Raw genomic sequence first — 20,866 nt, 5'->3', positions numbered from 1 at the left:
GCCTGGACACCTCCCATCTCATTCACATTTATTGCGATGCAGCCATCACGGGATCAAGAAAACGAGGAGCTGGTACCTGCCAAGGAGTGACACCCCCGAGACAGCCACACTCAAGGTGTGAGAGTGAGTCTGAAGACCATGGCCTAAAAGCTGGAGGCTGGATCTGGCTTCTCCGTCTACACAACGACTGGTTACATGTACTTTGCCCAAATATCGGATGCTAGTGGGTTGGTCCATCGGCCAAGTGGCAACCCAGCATCTGCAGGTATTCCTCTGCGCATTCTCAAAGAACAAGGGCCAGTAGGGGGGTGTGTGGACGAGGGTGGTGCAACCAACGATCTGCCCAGGCGGTACAAGCAAAACCCAAGGATGATTCGCCCTAGTGCAGCCGCCTTTTCGGTCCCATGTGGAAATGGGCCGTCCTTCCACCCCATACAAGGGTAGTAGCCTCGAAACGGCCGAGCTAAAGATGGGCAATTGAGGGTTGGAGTTCGTTCCTACCGTGCAAGCACTGCTTCCTCCACATCGGAATACCACTCCCCATCCCAGTCCCAGGCGATTCCAAGACCGAAAATCATAAAACCTCGGCGTGTCCCCGCGATCCCTGGCCTGTTTTTGTCTCGAGCTCTCCATCCTCAACCTTCCCTCATCCACTTTCTGCCTCCAAGATCCATTACACGCAGCTTGGTCTGTGGTGATCGGCCATCTTAGCTTACTCCCTCTCCGCACCGCCAACAACAAAGGGAACCTGCATCTCCGGCCGCTGTGCCGCACAAATTCATCATGTCCGAGAAGATTGATACCGTGGACGCTGTCCACGTCCACGACCATGATTCCGACAAGGCAAGTCACGATAGCCTCGCTCATGGGACCTTGCGTGATCCTTAGCAAGGAGTAATGGCTAACTTATCTTGACAACACAGAAAGAGGTCCAGACCAAGGTCGTCAAGGGCAGTGAGGCTTTCAACGAGGCAATGATCAAGGAGCGCCCCAATGCTTGGAGCAAAGCCCAGCTCATGATCTACGCCTTCTCTCTCATTGGTTTCTTCTGTTCGACTATGAACGGTTACGACGGTTCCCTAATCAATAACTTGCTCCAGAACCCTTCTTTCAAGGAGCGTTATGGTGCTAAGAACGACGGTATCTGGGCTGGAATCATCTCTTCCATGTACCAGATTGGTGGTGTTGTGGCCCTTCCCTTCGTTGGTCCCGCCCTCGACACCTGGGGTCGCAGAATCGGCATGTTCATCGGTGCAGCCATCATTATTATCGGTACCTGCATTCAAGCAACTGCCAATGGAACTGGCCAGTTTATGGGTGGTCGTTTCCTGCTTGGTTTCGGTGTCTCCATCGCCGCCTCTGCCGGACCCATGTACGTCGTCGAGATCAACCACCCGGTAAGTGAGAAAGTCAAATCACCAAAACAAGACGAAGGCTTCTTTATTAACGATGAATCCAGGCTTTTAGGGGAACTGTAGGTGCCATGTACAACACTCTGTGGTTTTCTGGAGCTATTATCGCTTCTGGTGCAGCTCGCGGAGCTCTAGACATCAAGGGCGATGCTTCATGGCGCCTTATCACTTGGCTCCAAGCTCTCTTCTCCGGACTCATTGTCATCTTCTGCCTGTTTATGCCTGAGTCTCCTCGATGGCTCTTTGTCAACAATAAAAAAGAACAGGCGGCACAGGTCCTCGCAAAGTACCATGGAAACGGAAACCCCGAGTCCCCTTGGGTCAAACTCCAGCTTCACGAGTACGAGGAGCTCCTCAACATGGACGGCGCCGACAAGCGCTGGTGGGACTACAGGGCGCTGTTCCGCAACCGCGCCTCCGTATACCGTCTCTCCTGCAACGTTGGTATCTCAATCTTTGGGCAGTGGGCTGGTAATGCTGTTCTGTCATACTTCCTTGGATCTGTCCTCGACACCGCTGGCTACACCCACCCCATTCAACAAGCCAACATTACTCTCATCAACTCGTGCCAGCAGTTCCTGTGCGCTATCTGCGGTGCTTTGCTTGTCGACAAAGTTGGTCGCCGTCCCTTGTTGCTCTTTTCCTTCACCGCCTGCACAGTCGTTTGGCTCGGCATGACGGTTGCCTCGGGCATTCTTTCAAAGTCCAAGATTGGTGAGACCGACGGCGGTGCTCCCATCTTTAACAACCCAGCTGCATCCCAGGCTTGCTTGGCCATGATCTTCATCTTCGGCTCTGTCTACTCAGTCGGTATCACACCTCTCCAGGCCCTCTACCCCGTCGAGGTCCTCTCCTTTGAGATGCGTGCCAAGGGTATGGCGTTCTCCAACTTGGCTGTCAACGCCGCCGGACTCCTAAACCAGTTCGCCTGGCCCGTCTCCATGGAGAAGATTGCCTGGAAGACCTACATCATCTTCACGATTTGGGACGCAATCCAGACCACAATCATCTACTTCTACATTCCCGAGACCAAGGGCCGCACTGTACGTATCAGGCTCAGACCTGGAAATCGGTTCAAAGCATGTGCTAACTTGTTAAAAACAGCTCGAGGAACTCGACCACATCTTCGCTGCCGACAAGCCTGTCAAGGCTTCCCTCCAGAAGAAGGAGGTTGCTGTCGACCGCTACGGCGATGTTGTCAATGTCCAGGACGTCTAAGGGATTCCGCCATCTCATGATGGCGATTATATCACCCGAGCGAGCGAGCGATTTGTGTCACTGTATTTTGTTGGGAGAGTAAAGATTTAATGTTACGAGAACACGGAAGCAACGAAGTCGTGTTGCCTACTGTTGCATGGTTGGCAGTATACGATGTTCTAGAGTCGTTAAGGCGGCTGTTGGATACTATTGGTAGCCTATCAGATCTTTTATACCTACTATACCACCTGTTTCATACTGCTAAACTTGGTTCTCTGATCTTTTTGATAATGAATGTAGTGTTGGGATTATTTGTTCCCCGTTTCGTGTTTTCATTGTAACGTCCCGCTCATCGCCCTCGTCGTTCTTGCTATTCCGCACAAACAATTGTTTCATCGTCTATCTCGAGCTACCCTTGAGTGAAGCAGGGCCTTGATATGTATCACGAAGCGAGGTATCGAGCGGAAGGCATATAAATTAGTAAGTGGCTTGACTAAGCAAAGAGAAGGCTCTTAATTACACGGGACCGTGGATTAAAACGCCGTATGGAGCAAGCCCACGAAGCGGTCGTTCCGTGGTAAGCGGTGTCCGGTGGCGGTGTACTGGGCGGCGCCACATGTGGCGCTGCGACAATATGTTATCTCGTGCCACTGTCCGTCCTACGGTTACGTGGCCCCTGTCTAACTCAAATAAAAAGACGTGGAGCAGAGTAGCTTAAGGTAGTGAGGATAGTAAGGATGGCAGAGTGTTTGTGATGAATAGTGAGGGTGGTCTCAGCCCACAGTTTCTGAATACAAGTGCCAGGACTTGGAACATGAAGAAAGTTGTACATCGCGGAGAACGTAAAAGGAGTGCACGCACGTCGGCAAGTTGCACGCTTACATCCATAGATTGGCGTTGGAATGTGTTGAATGGCTCTCTTCTTGTTTCAAACGATCGAGATTGGGATGACCATAAGATAAAAGGGTTAGTAGTACTCAAGTATCTGGATTCAAGCCTTTTAAGATAACCTGAGAATGAACAATTGCGAAAAGCGGGATTGCGCCACATTTACTGCCTGAGGACTCGGCCTGAAGCTGTAAAAAAAACTGACTATCCTCCTAGGGCTTTCCAGATACTCAAGGTACTTCAGGGGAACCTTTAGGTCTCGGGCGCGTTACGTGCTTTCCGAAGTTTGGACTGGGAACGCTGGCATCTCCACATTGCGCCGGGCAAGCCGGAAATCGCAGGAATACGGGACCCACCAAGAGCGGCGGGGCCGTACCGAGCACCTCCGGGTGGGGTATAAGCGGATCATCAGTTCAGCCGATATTTGCACCCTCTGGTCTCATTGGATGAGACTGTGGCCCCATTCATGATACCCCTGTATGTCATCGCACTTGCTGATTGGCTTGCAGCCTGCCTCCCGCGCAGCCTTGGGAAATCTGGAGCCAGAGCTCCCACGCGCAGCCTTCGCACCTTTTTCCCAATCCTTCCCTCCCGCAATCCACCACCCACCACCCACCTCGACCGGTTTTGCCTGGTCCCCATATACAGACATAGCCGACGACATCACTATCGCGAACAGATCGCCGACCGACGCCATGTCACAACTCGGTTCGGTGGCCTTGGCCAATGGCTCCGCGACGCCGAAGAAAGTCGCCTACTTCTACGATTCCGACATTGGTAATTATGCTTATGTTACCGGTCACCCCATGAAGCCCCATCGCATACGTCTCGCGCACAGCTTGATCATGCACTACGATCTCTTCAAGAATATGGAGATCTATGTATGTGATGTTTCTTTCTCATCGCCGCGACCCGATGGCTACTAACACAATGTCCTCAGCGAGCGAAACCTGCGACGAGGGGAGAGATGACCCAGTTCCACACAGACGAGTACATCGACTTCCTCCAAAAAGTCACTCCCGACAACATGGACGCCTACCAGAAGGAACAGGGAAAGTACAACGTCGGAGACGACTGTCCCGTCTTTGATGGTCTTTTCGAGTTCTGCGGCATCAGTGCTGGTGGTAGCATGGAGGGTGCCGCACGTCTTAATCGCCAAAAGTGCGACATCGCTGTCAACTGGGCCGGTGGTCTTCATCACGCCAAAAAGAGTGAAGCCAGTGGCTTCTGCTACGTCAACGGTACTGAAGACTTCATCAAGTGACAGCTCCTGTATCGCCTGCTAATCATTTTTAGACATCGTCCTCGGCATCCTCGAGTTATTGCGTTTCAAGAAGCGCGTGCTCTACATCGATATCGACGTCCACCATGGCGATGGCGTCGAAGAAGCCTTCTATACAACCGATCGAGTCATGACCGTTTCCTTCCATAAATATGGCGAGTACTTCCCCGGTACTGGCGAACTTCGCGACATTGGTATCGGCACCGGCAAGCACTACGCCGTCAATTTCCCTCTCCGTGATGGTATCGACGACACCTCATACAAGTCGATTTTTGAGCCAGTCATCGAGCACGTCATGAAGTTTTACCAACCTGAGGCCGTTGTATTGCAGTGTGGCGGTGACAGTTTGTCTGGTGATCGCTTGGGCTGCTTCAACCTCAGTATGGAAGGTCACGCCAACTGTGTTGGGTATGTCAAGAGTTTCGGTTTGCCGACCCTGGTTCTGGGCGGTGGCGGATACACTATGCGCAACGTCGCTCGCACATGGGCATTCGAGACTGGTGTTCTCGTGGGCAAGCATCTTCCCAAGACTCTTCCCTACAACGAATACTACGAAGTAGGTCCTTTGTTCCCCTTGTCACTGACAAAATTGATTGACTGACACCGTTTCAGTACTATGCCCCCGATTTCGAACTCAACGTCCGTCCCTCGAACATGGAGAACTCGAACAGCTTCGAATACCTGGAGAAGATCAAGGCCGCTGTCATCGACAACCTCAGACATACCCAACCCGCCCCCTCTGTCCAGATGCAAGATGTACCTCGTCAACCCTTTGGTGGCATGACGGACGAGGAAGAAGCCGAGCTCAACGATATGGACGAAGACGAACACGCAGACGAACGAATGACTCAACGTCGCTGGGACCAGCGCACCCGCAACGAGGCCGAGTTCGAGGACAGCGACGACGAAGATATGGATCAGGCAAACGGCATGACGCGCCCTCGGAATGCTAAGAAACGTACCTTTGGCGATTACCGACAGGCGGAAGGTGAAGTCGACAGCGGTGCACCCTCACCCGTGAATGGTGCTCCTGAGGGTGAAGAAGCCCCCAACGCGGAGCCGCTTGTGGACGCCGATATCACTCTCGAGAACCCCGCCGAACCCGAAGAAACGTCTGACAAGTCAGAGAAGTCAGTTCCAGAAAAGGAGACCGCTCCGGAGGCCTCGAAGGAGGACGGCGTCGATGAAGATGGCGATGTTGGAATGGAAGACGGAGCGGATGTTGAGGAAGGCACGACCACAATCAAGAAGGAAGAAGTTGAGGCAGAACCCGTCCAGGTAGCTGAGAAAGAAGAAAAGGCGGAGAAGCCTACTTCACGCAAGCCTTCCGCCGAACCTACAGCTGAGCCGCCTGTTGCAGAAACGACAGAGACAACCGAAGCCACCGAGGCTACCAACGAAACTACCAAGGCGACTGAAACGGCGCCTAGCAAGGAAGCAGAGGCGGCCGAGCCTAATAAATCCACGTCTGAGGTCGCGGTCGATGAACCAGTCGCTGAAACCAAAGAGACGACCCCTGAAAAGGGAAAGGACACTGCTGAAAAGCCCGAGGTCAAGGCTGTTGAGGAGGGGGATAAGATGGATGTTGACGAGAAATCGACCGAGGAGGAAGCCAAGAAGGAATAGTGGTCTCCGAGGCCCTTTCATCCCTTTTTTTCGCGTTGGCATACGCAGTGATGCAGCAAGCTACCTATGATGAAACGTTGGGTTTTAGCCAGCACGCTTGTGGTAGCGGTGCGAGAGTATCGGGCGTTTAAGGACAGGTGGCTTTGGGGGACTTTCTTAGCATGGAACTCTGGGTTGTTGTTTGTTTCTGGTTTGAATGATACTCCCATACGCTCCTTGCGCAGTATTTTACCGGACAGAGGAAATTGCCGGCTGTATTATAGATAGTCAAGGCGTAGTACTAACTTGCGGACGTAGCGAATTTTGTTACTCTGAGTATCATTTGGTGCGTGATTTTTAAATAAGTGGTTTCTGCAATGGCCTTTCAGTGCCTGCCTTTGTGTTCAGAGTTATGATGGACTTCGCTGGTGTGAAGATCTGGCCAGCAATTAAGGACCGTCGCCATCGCGTCTCCCTAGTCTCCCACTCGACAGAGCACCAATCTCGCATTCTGTCGAACAAAGGATCGAGGCCTTGCACATTGATTCAGTCGTCAACAACATCTTAGTTTTTCAAGTGCTTCCTAGCCTTCTGCCCTCATATCTACAGTGTCTTCATGCCTCATCCTGCCCCAGGGGCTATGTATTTTTTCCGTGGGGCGTCCGCCATTACAAAGTTTTTGGTCATAAACTTTATGCAGGTCCGCCTGGGGTCTATCCAAAGATGCCAAACTTTCGCTAACGTGGTCTCGTGAGAAATCTCCGTCACGTCCGCTAGCCAGCTTAGCTAACTGATCGTCCAAAACTGTAAAAAGTCGTTGTCGTTACTCATCAATCATCATGGCTAGGCCTGTCAGCATCACGCTTTATCCCGACCCAAATTGCTTCGTGCTGCCACTGGAGACAGCCCAGAAAACTGTGGCTTCCCTTACGTATCCCACACAACGGCGCCGAAATATCCTCCGTCCCCTCGGCTCGCTCCTCTGTCGGTATGTCGCCGAGGCGGAGGCTGCAGCGGCGTGGGCAGTTCCGCCTCCGGCGGGTCGACGGACAAGAACCGCACGCCCTCCTCGGTGTCGACCCTCGTCAGCGGTACAGTCTCCCTGTGCGGCGAGTTCTCGTAAGGCGGGGAATCTTGAGACGGCGTTCTGTGCACCGCGGGCGGGGGCAGGATCCCTGGAACGTCACTCAGATCTATCCGCGGATGCGGGGCTCCACCACCGCCGGTCTCCTCGTTATAATTGATCTGCCCGTGGCCGCTGGTCGAACGTTCGTACGCATCGGCTCTCGATCGCCTCGTCTTGCTCTTCACTGCGCCATCACCGTCGGACTGCGTGCAGAGCTCGGTGTCGGCGTTCTCTTCGATATTGGCCCGAAGGTAAGAGGGCCATCGCACCCTTAAGTTCTGTCCACTGAGCAGCGGACGAAGGGTCGGGACGCAGAGGCAGATTATGGCACAGCTTAGCTCTGTTATTGACCAGATTCCGGCGATGACGGTATGATATGTGATGTCATTGGAGGTCGAGGAGCTTTTGAGGGTCGTGAGGCGAATGACTGATATCGCGCAGGTGCTGCCCACACGTCTCGTCAGCGAGAGCCTTGGGAATACGTCAGGTTGTAAGGAGAACTAACAAAAACCCAAGGCCAAATGTAATCATCAGCACTATCTTTTGCCTCGTGGGCAGGGGTATCGTCCGCAGCAGCGGCAATGGCATGACGTAGATGACGATGTCGGTGACGAGGTTTATCGAGGAACCAATCATCCACCAGTCAAGCAGCCTTATGCATCGCCCTGGTACTGTGTGGTCCCAGAGACTCTTGAGAGGGATACAAGCGAGGCAAAGGGATATCACCTGCGATATACCAAAGGCAATAATAAAAACCAAAAAGATGTTACATAACTTTTGGAAAGCCGGTAATGGAAACACACGCCGGTACTGTAGGAGAAAGGTTGATTTGATGAGAGCATAGGCCTGTGAAGGTTATCAGCTCGAGGTCTCGTCGCAATGCTCCGGGTAGAGGTACGGCTTGGTAGATGGCCACGGCCGTGATTGAGATCTGGTTTTCTGATGAGTTTCGGCCTCTTGATAAGTCAATTGGACAGCAATGAACCTACTTCTTGGGATTTGAGAAACTTGTCCCTAGGCAGCGTGGCTTGGTGCAGTCCATCCCCAAAATGAGTGTCTGCGTCGCGGAGTTGATCAGTAAACGACCTCTCATCCCAAGCTGCCTCAGAGGAGACCTACTAATGAGCATTAAAAGCCCAACGACAGATACAAGGACCTTTGAAAGAATAGAGAAGAGTCAGTGATGGACTTTGTGGCTCCTTCGTGTTTCTGGACGTACATGAGATGTCACCAGAGCCGAGTCATCCCAGCCCCATTTCCTCAGTAGGCGAGCGCGAACGTGTACTCTCAGGGCCGTGACGAGCGTTGCGAGGAACAAAGCCGTGACTGTTACGCCGATTACGAGTGGCTGCCGCGTTTCGCTTGGGTCCACTGGAGGGACATCTGGCGTCGCTACCTGTCCGTCGTCTGTTGATGTTGAATTCATAGTCCAATTTCTTACTTTTGCCCCTCCTCTGAGCGAGGCTCGGTCGGCAGGATGGGGACCGAAGCGGTGGCAGAGATGTGGTCGACAGGTACTTGACTAATTATGTCGTGCCGACGGAATGCGATTTTGAGTATCGCGAACAAAAGCGATCTCAACTCATGTCTTCCGTGTATAGTGCCGACTGCTTGAGACCAAGAGGATTCGATCCGGTTGCACTATGCCACTCTAGTCCGGTAGGAGCACTGCGATATGGCAGAAAGAAATCGAGAGAGTTGCTGGTGTCATCCTACCCGGGAACAGGGCATATCAATTGTCAGTCACACATCACACGTGGAGCGCTCATAATTAAGTTGGAGCTAGGAACAGAGTTGTCGCGCGGGCCAAAATTACGGAGGGACGAGCAGACTTGAGATGGGCGTCTATTTTGAGTTCGACGTGACTCGCTATTAGTTAATCTCCCGAAGCTTTGCAATTTGTGAAGCGTAAATGACCGGTGTCGTGCTGTGCTGAGGTCCTTTGTTCGTGGTATGTCCTCGATTGTCAGGAACCTCTTCGCTCAGGATTCGGATCGCCATCTCGGTAGGTCATATCGGCATACAATACTTCAAAGGTTATTATCCTGACTTGGCGATGGGATCACCATCCTTTTCCCAATCCGGTTGGTTCTTCTTTGCAGATTCGGTGCAGGAGATCCGAACACTGAGGCGCGACGTTCGGGACCGTTGCGCCTATCATTGGGCCTCAACTGAGAGTACAGTTTTTTAGACGTTTCGTTCCATGCAGCTCGCAAGACTTTTTTAAACTCCTGTCTCCGTATGAATCAAGCTCGTTTTTCCGAATACGTCTAGCGTCGTCCGTTGATTTCTTCAGCCGAATTGGTTGTTTTGTTTGAAGTCACGGAACTCAAATGCCCCGCGAATGGTTCGCTCGGTTTCCGGGCGTCCTTGTCCGTTCTCGTCCCATGGAACAAATCGAGAATTGAGTGACCATATTGAGGTGCATTGCGCGAATATTGTGAATCTGCGGCTAACATGCACGTCCTTTCCAGGCCACCGAGTCATGATACTTGCCGAATCGCTTCTCAATTGAGTCAGCGACCTATGAAATCTACGTTGGAGAGAGAACGTGTTGATCTGTAGTAGATGTTACATTCACCTCAGCGTCAAAGACGTTGAGTGATGGTGTGTGTATTTCACAAGGATGCCGGCCGAGACGTAATATACCAATCCTTGACGTGGAGCAGCGGCAGATTGCGTAGTTTGAGTGGATGCTACGGGGCATCGGCATCTTTGCCAGGGTTTTTGCTGACGTCGATTCGTCGTTTACACGAAGACCATAGTAGGGAGATCTCGTCGTTTAAGAACGGGTTCGCTGAAGCGCAGTGTATCCTACCCATGTGTATTGTGTATTAGGCATTACACATGGAAATCCGTCCTTGCGATGCCAATGAAATGAATGCGGATTGATGAGGGCATCGTGGCGCACCGAACGCAGTGGAGGGGAAATCCAAGTGTGGCTGACGGTTTAGTTGATCTAGCCTAATTCAGCGACGCATGTGGCTTGACTCCTCCCACCTTTGCATGCCATGCTGCCCCAAGTCATCGAATGGTTAATATCCATGCTCGGAGCTCGACCAAAGAAACCAGGCAAATATTCACAAATATATTTGTGATGGTGAAGTTTCCTTACTAAGAGAAACAATTACGAGTTACTCTAGAACCATATCGTGTCGAGAAAACTCCTTCTGTCACGGCTACGACTCCTCGATAAAGCCGAGCACGTGACTGTTTGTCAGCCAGAAATAGTACGTACCGGACCAGGCTAGCTCCGCCGCCGGGACCTTTTTCGCCAGGCTACTCAGAGCTGTCGTCAACACCACTCAACTCCACGACCCAGCTGCTTCCATCCGCCTCCATCACTCCCACCCGCGCCCTTCCAAACCTCCCCGAACAACTCTCTCCGCCACAGAATTTCGAAGCCTGCTGTATCACCGTACTCCTCAATCCTCACCACCGATCACATCATCACAATGGAGCGCTTCAGGAACATGCTCCAGTCCCAGGGCCTCGGTGGCCTGGGTAGCCAGCCCGGAACGGTAAGAGCATCCCACCTTGTTGAGCTGCCTTGACAGCTCCGATTGACGACACTCTGGCGATACTTCACTAACGCGGTACTCTAGGACAACACACAGCTCATCGACAACTCCGAGACCGTCTATATCTCCTCCCTTGCCCTCCTCAAGATGCTGCGACACGGCCGTGCTGGTGTTCCCATGGAAGTCATGGGTCTGATGCTGGGAGAGTTCGTCGACGACTTCACGGTACGCGTAGTGGACGTTTTTGCCATGCCACAAAGTGGTACTGGTGTCAGTGTAGAGGCCGTCGACCCCGTCTTCCAGATGAAGATGATGGACATGTTGAGACAGACCGGAAGGTGAGTTCGGACCCCGCGATCCCTCCCCTAGTCTTATCGCAATCGCAGGAACAGGCACTGACAAACACTTTACGAACAGACCTGAGGCTGTCGTAGGATGGTACCACTCGCATCCTGGCTTTGGATGCTGGCTGTCGTCCGTCGATATCAACACCCAGCAGTCCTTCGAGCAGCTGACCCCGCGCGCCGTCGCCGTCGTCGTTGACCCCATTCAGTCCGTCAAGGGCAAGGTCGTGATCGATGCCTTCCGCCTGATCAACCCTCAGTCCCTTATGCTTGGCCAGGAGCCCCGGCAAAGCACGAGTAACTTGGGCCACTTGAACAAACCCTCAATTCAGGCCCTCATTCACGGCCTGAACCGACACTACTACTCCATCGGCATCAACTACCGAAAGACGGCGCTCGAAGAGAACATGCTCATGAACCTGCACAAGCACGTCTGGACCGAGGCGTTGGAGATGAACGACTTTAGACACGAGGGCGATTGTAACAAGGAGCGCTTGGAACGCCTCGTTAGCCTAGCAGAAGGCTACGAGAAGCGCGTCAAGGAAGAGACCGAGTTGACGAAGGACCAGCTCAAGACCCGCTATGTTGGCAAGCTCGACCCCAAGAAGCACTTGGAGGATGTCGGCCAGCAGCTGATCGAGGACAACATTGTGTCCGTTTCGAGACAGATGATCGACAAGGAGGCGACGATGCCCAAGAAAGACGGACCGGCGGGTGGCAAGGATCAAGCAAACGGCGACTCGATGGATGTGGAAGAGGAGTTGTGAGGGGACAGGGGCCATGATTCAGGGACGGTCTCAGGCGGGATATAAGGACTTTGCCAGCACTGTACGATTAGGCGTTTAGGTGGACGGGAACGCAACATCTAGAGGACCCGCCAGGCATAAGACGACTATGAACTCAACGTTATGGACCCATGATATGAAGGAAGCTCTGGCCGCACGAATTTCCTGACGTCGACTTCTTTCAATGTCCTGTGTTAGGCGGAATTGGTGATTGTCCGTCTAAGTTGCACCAAGGACCGTGGCAGAGGCGCCTTTGTTTCCTCGTAACCCATGACAGGGTTTTGCAGCATGGCAAGCTCAAAGGTAAAGGGAATACAAAGTTGCATTGTTTTCTTACAGTCCCCCCAGAACGTCCGAGAAACATAGATCAAAGTCTCAAGCCCATTGTCCGCAACATTTACCAATATGTTCGCAACCTTGTAACCATTCGAGGCCCTTCCCATGCAGCTACTTAATGGCAAGGCTCAATCTCTTCCCAAGTGACAGCCGGTGGCAAGCCAAGAGGGTTCAATATCAAGCACAGTCTATCCATTTCCTAACTTCCTGCCGACTTCGTCTCTGGACATGCTTATGCAGATTAATGTTTCACGGTATGGGGTCTCGTCAAACTAAGAAGAGTCTGAAGCTGAGATCCATCTTCCATTTCCCTACATTGTCCCCTTTCCGGTTCCCAAGATCCCGCAACAGGCGGACAAGTTCTACGGCTGGCCTATTCAATTTCCCGCTCCAGAGTCCGCTCGACTTCGAGGAAGAATCCGCCGGTCGGAGCAACGGTCGATTCAGCACCATCGAAGCCCTAAGACGATTTTTCGGCCGCATTGGCCATCACTTCGAAGATATGGCCTCTCCTTCCTCGCGGACGTCGGACCTGAACGGGAATCAACCGATGTTGCACACTACATCGTGTGAACCGAGTACCTATATAGCCCGTGCAGAAGCCGTATCGCCATCAGACTCGGACCAACAGTCCCCCAGCTCGTCCGTTGCCAGACCCGACATGAGCTCAGCATCAACCTGCCAAGTCCTCCACCGCATCGGGCAAACCTTCTCCCACGTCCAGTACGCCGTCTGCGGCGACGCAGCCATGGTAGCATACGGCCATCCCGCCCGACCAGCGTCCCACATCAGCATCATCTGCCCGGTTTACGCCCAAGAGGTCATGAAGTCATGGGCCGCTGCCACGAGCGGTATGCTAAACTATGCGGGCGAGCCGGACACCCTTGGTGTCGCCGACGAGGATGGGCGAGTGTGGCCGGTGAAGATGAGGACGATGGCCTTTGAGCGTAGCTTTGAGACGCTGCCGACTGTGAGTTTTCGTCTTGGGAGCGATTCCTCTCTTACGACGGTCTTGACGATGCCGGCTCTCGTGAACGAGATTGCGCTTTCTTATGTTATTGACAGACATACAGAGGAAGAAGGGTTTTTGGACGATCTAGCTGCGGACCTGGCTTGGCTCCTGCGGGAGATGATCCAGGACAGCAGTCCGGAGCAAAAGCTGAATGCGGAGGACGCCCCAGCTATCGGCAAACCGATTTTCTGGTTTGACTTTACGGACACGTATCCCGAATTGGCTGGACTCTTCTACGATGCTGGATATCGGCCTGAAGGGTCCCAGGGAGATGCTAGTCAGGTAAGTGAGGCGGCACCAGCTGGTTCGCAGCCTCTTCCCTCGCGCGAGGGCATATTGAGAGGCAGAAGGCGATCTGGTGGCGGCTCCGACGCCGAGCTGCGGCGCCAAGTGCGGGATGGTCCGAATTTGACCAGAGCGGAGCTCAGAAGAGTGATACGGGATCATCATGGGTCGTCCAGGCGCAGGTCGTCGAGTCGTGGTTCATCGGAGGACCAAGCACGAAAGCCCGGTTCATTTCGTCATGGGACGCGGAAGAAGCGCCAGAGAAAAGAAACCCCCTCGTCTGTGGTGTCTTTTGGCGAAAAGATTTCTAATTTCTTGTTTGGACGCCCGGATGCCTCCAGGAGAAAGGGCTCGGACAGGTGATTGCAATTATCAAATTTAAAGTGACGAGTTTAGATACCCCCTGTTCTTCACCCAGCGTTTTACCCTTCTCCAGGTAGTTGTCTCAATTCTTTATTATAGTTTTCCAGCAAGTTGTACTATTCACAAGCTTAATTTGCATTTGTTCAAGTTGTCATGGACTGGCCAACATCACCGTTTGGTAGCTGTGAAAGGATGCTTTCAAACTCCTATCAATTTTTCACCATTTTGCACCATGGGCTTTCACAATGAAAAACCCAGATATTTTGGTCTAAATCCCGTGGTTCCTTCCCACTTGAACGTCAGGTTTCCTTGACTGTGAAGACCGCTCAGACTCTTTGTGTCACACTCGCTTGTAAAACAGATGAAACTCGTATTATGTTCCCATCCCAGTCCGCCCTGCCGGAAAAGCTGAACCGCTCAGAAGCCAGTGCCTCTTCAATTCACAAACCACCTCTCTCCGGCACTCATTACATTTGCTGGCACTAGTACTGGTCCTGGTTATAGTATTGCTGGCTCTGCTGGTGTTATTGAGGGTACTGCTGCTGGTACTGCGTAGCATAGCGTTGGCTGTAAGGTGGCGCGTCGTACTGACTGCTCTGCGGGCTGTTGTCAAAATGCTTGGGGGAGACGGCGGGACGAAGAGCAGGGGAAATCTGCGGCTTGATCCGCTGCTGAATCTCGATCCTCTCAGTCAACTCACCGGCCTCGTTGTCACTGCCGAGAGCGGTCTGCTTCATGGATCCACGGCGGACGCCGTCGGCTTTGAAGTCGCGAAAGTCGAACCAGGCTATGATGGTGGCGTACTCGGCGACGATGCTAAAGAGGATACTCATGACGACGACGACCCAGCCGATGACGCAGCTGACGCCCACGCAGGTCTGTTGTGTGATGCCCTGGATGCTCATGTAGGCTACCACGGCCCAGAAGACAACTTCCATGCCGTTAAGAAACCTGTTGGCTTTCAGGCTAGCCCATCGCTCGAGGGAGGAGACGTTCTCGGTGAGGAATTGTTAGGCGATGATGATGAGGGACTTTGCAGTCTGGGTTGGGAGAAGTTTGTTAGCTGATTGCTTGGCTTGAGTTTGTGAGGTAATGAGGCTCAAGACTTACCATACCGAGAGCCACGATATCGTAAGTTACTATTATACCGCAGAGTGTTTCGAGTGGAGAGCATTACGGAGGATCTTAAGACTCAGTGACAGACTTGTCCGAATTCGATATTGGTACAGCAACTTTCCTGGCAGTGTGGTCATCATCATGCTACCCCATGTCACGATATGCACTGTTTCGAGAAGTCTCGCTGTCTCAGAGTCGTTGCAGTGGCTACTTGATGCGACCAGCACGACGAAATGATCATCAGGCGAGACTTAGGCGACACTTGAGTGTGCTGATTAGAGATGTGGGAGGCTACCCCTCAACGCCCCTCCCTCTACTTACTATTTATAATCTAGCCCGAAGCCGTATCTTTGATGCGTTGAATTGAGATATTGAACCTATCGCAGCCAACGAAAGGGACTGAGAAGATTTTATTTGATAAGCCATGTTGGGAGACGCACACAGTAACGATTTCAGTCATGTTTGATTATAAAGCCAAGACCGCGTGCTTAGTGTCAAAGTGCCTACCCTGAGGAAGTTTATTAATCCCAAAAGACGTTCATCTAGACTTTTTGTAAAATTGAGTTCCTACATGGATCCGTGTAAAATGTGAATACAAAACGTGTATTATGATTGCCCTTGAAGAATGCTTCGACCGTCCTTTTCTCGGATACCGCCTTCCTCAGTGTGAGCCTTACGTTGCAAGCCTGTCGTACTCGACGTGGCAGGAACACCATCGCCTGAATCTCTGAGCTTATGTTGGAGTTGTTGAAGTAGTATGTTCAAGTGTCCTGACGTTTCCTCTGACCTATACCAATCATCCTCGGAGTCCGAATTCGGCGACATAAAGTAGTCTTTCCTGTTGATTATTACAACGATAATTACCCTTGAGAGTTGCTCGGCGCTTCTGCCAAGCAGCAAGCTGTTTTGGAAAAACGGCGCAAAATCTTCTACTAGAGTCTCTGCAATACGGCGCGCAATATTGACTTCCCCAACCACATATTCTGTATCGCTCCGATGGATCGTCAGGGGCGGGAGCTGCCAGAAGTTGTAATTGCATGGTAGCTGCAAGGTTTCGAGAAGGAAGGATTCGGAGAGGAGCTCGCCGACTCTGGTCGTGGTTATCCGGTATGGGTCGCCGCGGGGAGCGGTTGGATCCGAGGTGTAGAAATTGGATGTGTGCCCTACCATCCACATCGGTCGACGAATGCGCAGGTCAGCACTGCAGTCCCGCTCGATCGTAAGAGTTCTCAGAACTGCTCGGTTGGCAGAACCTATGACCTCGAGCCACAAAACGAGTGTCTTAAGGTCATGCAATCCAAAGGTATTGTGGTTAAAAAACATTCCTGACGTCTCGTGGCGAATCTTCTTGCAAGTCCGAAGAAGCTCTGCGACAGGACGTTTGTCTGGATTCACACCCACACCATTTTGATGGCGAGCGATGGTGAGCTGTTTCCTGCAGGCACAAGTATCCTTGTGAGGGGGCTTGGCAACTCTAACAACGTCTTGACAAACAACGGCGGTTTCGTAGATTTTGGAACGAAGCTCAGGGGGCAAGTCTCTGCACAGCAGTGTCAGGGGTCGGAGTCTTACACCCAAACCATTCGAGAGACGTACAGGAAGCGGAACGGCTGTGAATAGCGTGCAAAGTTCTGGTCATGAATGATGAGGGTCAGCTTGCAGACCAACTGTTTTCCCCAATCTTCATTTCCCTCCTCTGGCTTCCGTCTGTTGTTTCAAATTTGGGAGGGCCCATACCTGATCCGAACTAGTGAATGAGACGTCATGAACGGCCGACTCCTCAGAACTAGTTTTTTGGAAATCTTTTCCTTGACGAATTCTTGACTTCATCTTGCAAGAAACTTTGTGGTCCATTGGGATGGATGACATTTATATGCCTACCAAGGTATCAATGGATGTCCTGCAGTTGCCCAAAAGCAATCGTCGTTTTCCAATTCTTCCTTACCTCATGCTTGGATGTTTGTAGGATATTGATTCTGGTCTTCAGCGGCGCAGACGTGGAGATGAGTTCAAAAGCCCAGTTTTGGTAATAGGAAGAAAAGGGTTTGCAAAGTTTTATGCACCTCTGTGAGTGCGTGGCGGTCATCACTCACACACTCATTCAACGATACGGATCGTATGGCACCCAATCAATTACAGCCCGTTCTCAATTACTTGGCCATCAAGCTCATTTATCAAGGTATAAAGAATTACGAGAGTAAACTCAAAATACCACTTCATCATTTCTATCCCAAAGAAAAATCCATAGATGTTGGATACCCGGACAGTTTCCCTCCGCTACAGGGAAAGAAACTATGCAGATCTCGAGGAGACGTAGAGATAACCAGACTTTTCAAGCTTCCTTCGGCAACGCCGGAGGTTCATCTTCCCAGTTCTCTTGAGCAGCAGTTCCTTTTGCTCAGAAAATGCAGCATGTGCCTCGCATAGTTTCTCAAATTTCGGCTTATGGTATCGTCAGAAGACAAAACAACTATCCGAGAATGGATATATGCCACTGCCGACAAATCTGTTCATGAAGCACCAAAAAAGAACAGATTGTCCGAGAATTTTGGCTGCGGAAGAGCGGACTGCAAAAATGAGGATAGAAAAAGTCGAACATCCATTTAGCCATGTGACGTGACCCAGTGACTAGCCGGCTGGCCCGTCCATGTCCGTAGAGCTTAAGACAATCGTTCACGTTTGTTACTCTAAAAAAGTCTTTCATCCACAATCCAATTCGCTGGAGGCTCGGAGAGTTTTGGAGCATCGCGGCGATCTTTGGGGAAACAAATTTTGCTCGATCAGCATGCGAAGGAAAGGACTTCAATCGGTAATATATGCTTGGCATTAGAGAGCCTCATTGTTACAGAAAAGCTCTTGGAAATCTGTTACCGTTAGTATCCCAAGCTCCATTTGCCTGCATGCCGCCCCAATTCTCTCAAAAAGGAATTAAAGAAAGAAATCCCAAGCAAAGACCAAGATGCAAGTTGCGAAATGTATTTCAAATCTTTGCTCTTATGAAAGGTGGGGGGTTCCAACAGACGACCCATGATAACTCTAGCTAAGAGTAGCACCGCGTCCTCCCCTCGCCGTAGCCGCTGTCTCAGCTAAGACCAAGCCAATTGGATCGTTAAGCTCGATCACTGACTGCCTGGAATCAATCTTCTTCATGATTGACCATTCAGTCGAAAATAGAGATTTCTTTCCAAAAGCAGTCTCAAATGCTCAAGAACCTCCCTTTCGGCGTCTCCAGCCTCTTTGGCATTGAGCTGGCGCGGATCTGACGCATGCCGATAACCCCACCAGTTGTTCCGGCTTACTTGTAAGACACGGGATAGCTTTTCCGGTGTTTGACCCCGCGTTAGGTTCTTTGAGTACACCGGCCGAAAGTCATGGTACAGTGCCTCTGCAACCCGACGAGCAAGATCGATCCAGCCCGAGACAGGTCCAGGTCGTTTGAGAGTAGCGCTCAGAGCCGGAGCGCCCATCATGTGGTTGTAGAGAAACACCATCCGCAGAGCTTGAAGATTTTCGGCACCCGCCAACATCTTGGCAACCTTACGACAGACCTCCCGATAACGGTTCTGTTGAGCCCTGGTTTTACTCGACGGTCGTGGCGCCCAAATCTGAGGCTCGGTTCCCAGCCCAATGTTCCGCAGGCAGGCAATGTTGCCACCCAAGTCTTTCAGCCAGACGGCGAGTGTCTCCATGTCTTGCACCTCGAAATTGTTGGCGTAGAGCATTGCACGCGCTTCGGCATGGACTCGCCTGCGACATCGGAGGAAGGCGACCGGCAAAGATTCAGCTTCATTGCGTGATTCCCAACGCGAGTGAGAATGTCGCACGTTCTCGCGCTTCCAGCGGAATTTCGAACGGCCGAGTCTGTGGCTGTAAACCGGCTTGCCGACGATCTTGATGGCTGAACGAGTAAAAGCGAACCCGTAAATTGCGTTTCGAATTTCTGGTGGAAGCTTGCTTTTGTTCATCGCTTAGTCAATTTGTGTGCGAACTTCTGCTTGGATGATATGTCAACTCACAGCAACGGGGATTCTTCCTCAGGCTCAGGTTCTTCCGTTCTTTGTCTCTGTCGCCGCTGTCAGGTTCCACCGGTACAGCAGGCTTTCGATGAATGGATGCCGAGCTTTACCTTTGAGGAGGGCAGTGGAGGGGCATCAGGAGGGGAATCGGAAATGGAATCGGAACGATCTCGTTTATTGGGCCGACTCTGAGAGTTTTCAATGGACTCATCGGCTACCGTCAACTCTGAGGGGACATTAGTCGTGCTAGGATGTGATTAGCTCGTCATTAGAGATAGTCTCAGAGATGGCCTACTTGAGAGGCATGACAACGGATGCTAGGGCGAAACCTGCTGGATGCTGTGCTACCGCTGCCTTGAATGGTTTGTTTGAAGGTATGGTTGTTGTCGTTGCCTCCTGAGGGAGCAGCGTCGTCAAGTTGAGAGGCAAATACTCCAAGCCGGATGACGATGGACAGTGAGATGAGACAGAGAGATTACAACTTTGAACGTGAAACGGTGTCTAAAGACACTTTTTCTATTGGGTTGTGGACTGGTCTGCAATGACCTCAATTCTAGGTAATTGCGAGGCATTTCTACCATGTCCTAGATTTGATGAACGTTTCCATTCGAATCTTTAATTCCACGACCACTCGTGGCCATTGTACAGACCGTTTCAAGGATCCTTTGAACATCTCACCCAAGAAACTAAGTCTTAGACCCTTCGTCAAATGTCTTTGTGACGTTGAAAAGACAGTCGTAAGAGCAATTGACTGATACAGTCATTAAGCAATAAGATGCTAGGAAACGCCTTGGCCGATCAATAACCTACAAGAAAAGAGGAGCCGCAGCACAAAGTCGGTGCATTTGTCACTGAGTGAGTTGCGGGCTACTTTGCATTTGATGGGAAGTGGTACATGGCACACACACATTGAACTCAAGTACGATGATGACTTGTGTTTAATACAAGAAACTATATAGCATAGCGAGAAGCCGTTTACTTTTAGTTAATTAGCCCCTGATCTAAAGCTAAATATCTGAATAATTATTTTTGGACAATGCTGTCATGACAGGTTAACAGGTAAGAAGAATGATCACAACTCTTAGTCAATCGCCCCCTCCATTCGATGGAGATTATAGGCCTTGCTTTTCAGGCTCAAATTACACCTCAGACCCGTTGATGGCGGCAAGAAGTTGACATTTTCATGTTACTGTACACAGGTGTTCCCCGTGAGGAGAAGCAATACTTCGTTGAAGTACTAAAATCTTACAAACTGGGGGGAGAGTCTCAGTGAATACCCCAGAGTAACGACAATGATATTGCTATTTGCATGCCTAATCTAGTTTGAGAATGTGCAGCTGGACCCTATCATCCGGAACAATGCATTCAAGCTACCCAACAAGATGAGCTTCTACCTCTCAGGTGTCCAACAACGGGCTGTTTGTAACATCGCATTTTGGATCAAAGACTCCTTGTCGGGGTTCTGTTGAGGAGTTCAATAAAGTCTTTGGGGTTAAATCCTAACCCCGCAAGAGTCAATGCCCAGGTTATTCTCTCGACACAGATTCTTCAATTGCAGGAGTTGAGCATTCAAGGCTT

The 20,866-nt window shown here is 51.3% G+C and overlaps 8 protein-coding genes across 8 annotated transcripts; 3 read left to right on the top strand and 5 right to left on the bottom strand.

The window, feature by feature from the left end:
• Window positions 1-783: 783 nt before the first annotated feature.
• CORC01_11794 (uncharacterized protein) lies at window positions 784-2,630 on the top strand (the record flags this gene model as incomplete). The annotated part of the gene is made up of 4 exons (XM_022623416.1): window positions 784-847; window positions 928-1,397; window positions 1,460-2,455; window positions 2,517-2,630. 4 exons carry the CDS (start codon window positions 784-786, stop codon window positions 2,628-2,630), a joined length of 1,644 nt encoding a protein of 547 aa, XP_022470095.1.
• Window positions 2,631-4,192: 1,562 nt separating this feature from the next.
• On the top strand, window positions 4,193-6,405 carry CORC01_11793 (histone deacetylase domain-containing protein; the record flags this gene model as incomplete). The annotated part of the gene is made up of 4 exons (XM_022623415.1): window positions 4,193-4,378; window positions 4,438-4,738; window positions 4,794-5,335; window positions 5,392-6,405. 4 exons carry the CDS (start codon window positions 4,193-4,195, stop codon window positions 6,403-6,405), a joined length of 2,043 nt encoding a protein of 680 aa, XP_022470094.1.
• Window positions 6,406-7,311: 906 nt separating this feature from the next.
• Window positions 7,312-8,936, bottom strand: CORC01_11792 (uncharacterized protein; the record flags this gene model as incomplete). The annotated part of the gene is made up of 6 exons (XM_022623414.1): window positions 7,312-7,954; window positions 8,016-8,356; window positions 8,409-8,441; window positions 8,500-8,567; window positions 8,630-8,666; window positions 8,730-8,936. The coding sequence occupies 6 exons, from the start codon at window positions 8,934-8,936 to the stop codon at window positions 7,312-7,314; spliced, it is 1,329 nt and encodes a 442-aa protein (XP_022470093.1).
• Window positions 8,937-10,965: 2,029 nt separating this feature from the next.
• On the top strand, window positions 10,966-14,156 carry CORC01_11791 (Mov34/MPN/PAD-1 family protein; the record flags this gene model as incomplete). Its single annotated transcript, XM_022623413.1, has 4 exons — window positions 10,966-11,031; window positions 11,116-11,369; window positions 11,449-12,138; window positions 12,848-14,156. The coding sequence occupies 4 exons, from the start codon at window positions 10,966-10,968 to the stop codon at window positions 14,154-14,156; spliced, it is 2,319 nt and encodes a 772-aa protein (XP_022470092.1).
• Window positions 14,157-14,680: 524 nt separating this feature from the next.
• CORC01_11790 (uncharacterized protein) lies at window positions 14,681-15,269 on the bottom strand (the record flags this gene model as incomplete). Its single annotated transcript, XM_022623412.1, has 2 exons — window positions 14,681-15,151; window positions 15,267-15,269. 2 exons carry the CDS (start codon window positions 15,267-15,269, stop codon window positions 14,681-14,683), a joined length of 474 nt encoding a protein of 157 aa, XP_022470091.1.
• Window positions 15,270-15,878: 609 nt separating this feature from the next.
• Window positions 15,879-16,912, bottom strand: CORC01_11789 (uncharacterized protein; the record flags this gene model as incomplete). Its single annotated transcript, XM_022623411.1, has 2 exons — window positions 15,879-16,812; window positions 16,869-16,912. Coding segments are annotated over 2 exons (978 nt in total), but the record flags the coding sequence as incomplete, so codon positions are not given.
• Window positions 16,913-17,742: 830 nt separating this feature from the next.
• On the bottom strand, window positions 17,743-18,018 carry CORC01_11788 (uncharacterized protein; the record flags this gene model as incomplete). Its single annotated transcript, XM_022623410.1, has 1 exon — window positions 17,743-18,018. One exon carries the CDS (start codon window positions 18,016-18,018, stop codon window positions 17,743-17,745), a length of 276 nt encoding a protein of 91 aa, XP_022470089.1.
• Window positions 18,019-18,418: 400 nt separating this feature from the next.
• CORC01_11787 (uncharacterized protein) lies at window positions 18,419-19,237 on the bottom strand (the record flags this gene model as incomplete). Its single annotated transcript, XM_022623409.1, has 1 exon — window positions 18,419-19,237. The coding sequence occupies one exon, from the start codon at window positions 19,235-19,237 to the stop codon at window positions 18,419-18,421; it is 819 nt and encodes a 272-aa protein (XP_022470088.1).
• Between the last annotated feature and the right edge of the window lie 1,629 nt (window positions 19,238-20,866).

This window comes from Colletotrichum orchidophilum, assembly GCF_001831195.1.
Source record: "Colletotrichum orchidophilum strain IMI 309357 chromosome Unknown Scaffold_133.1, whole genome shotgun sequence".
Taxonomy (NCBI): Eukaryota; Fungi; Ascomycota; class Sordariomycetes; order Glomerellales; family Glomerellaceae; genus Colletotrichum; species Colletotrichum orchidophilum.
The sequence above is the reverse complement of the archived record's forward strand: the minus strand, read 5'-3'. Positions and strand labels throughout refer to the sequence as shown.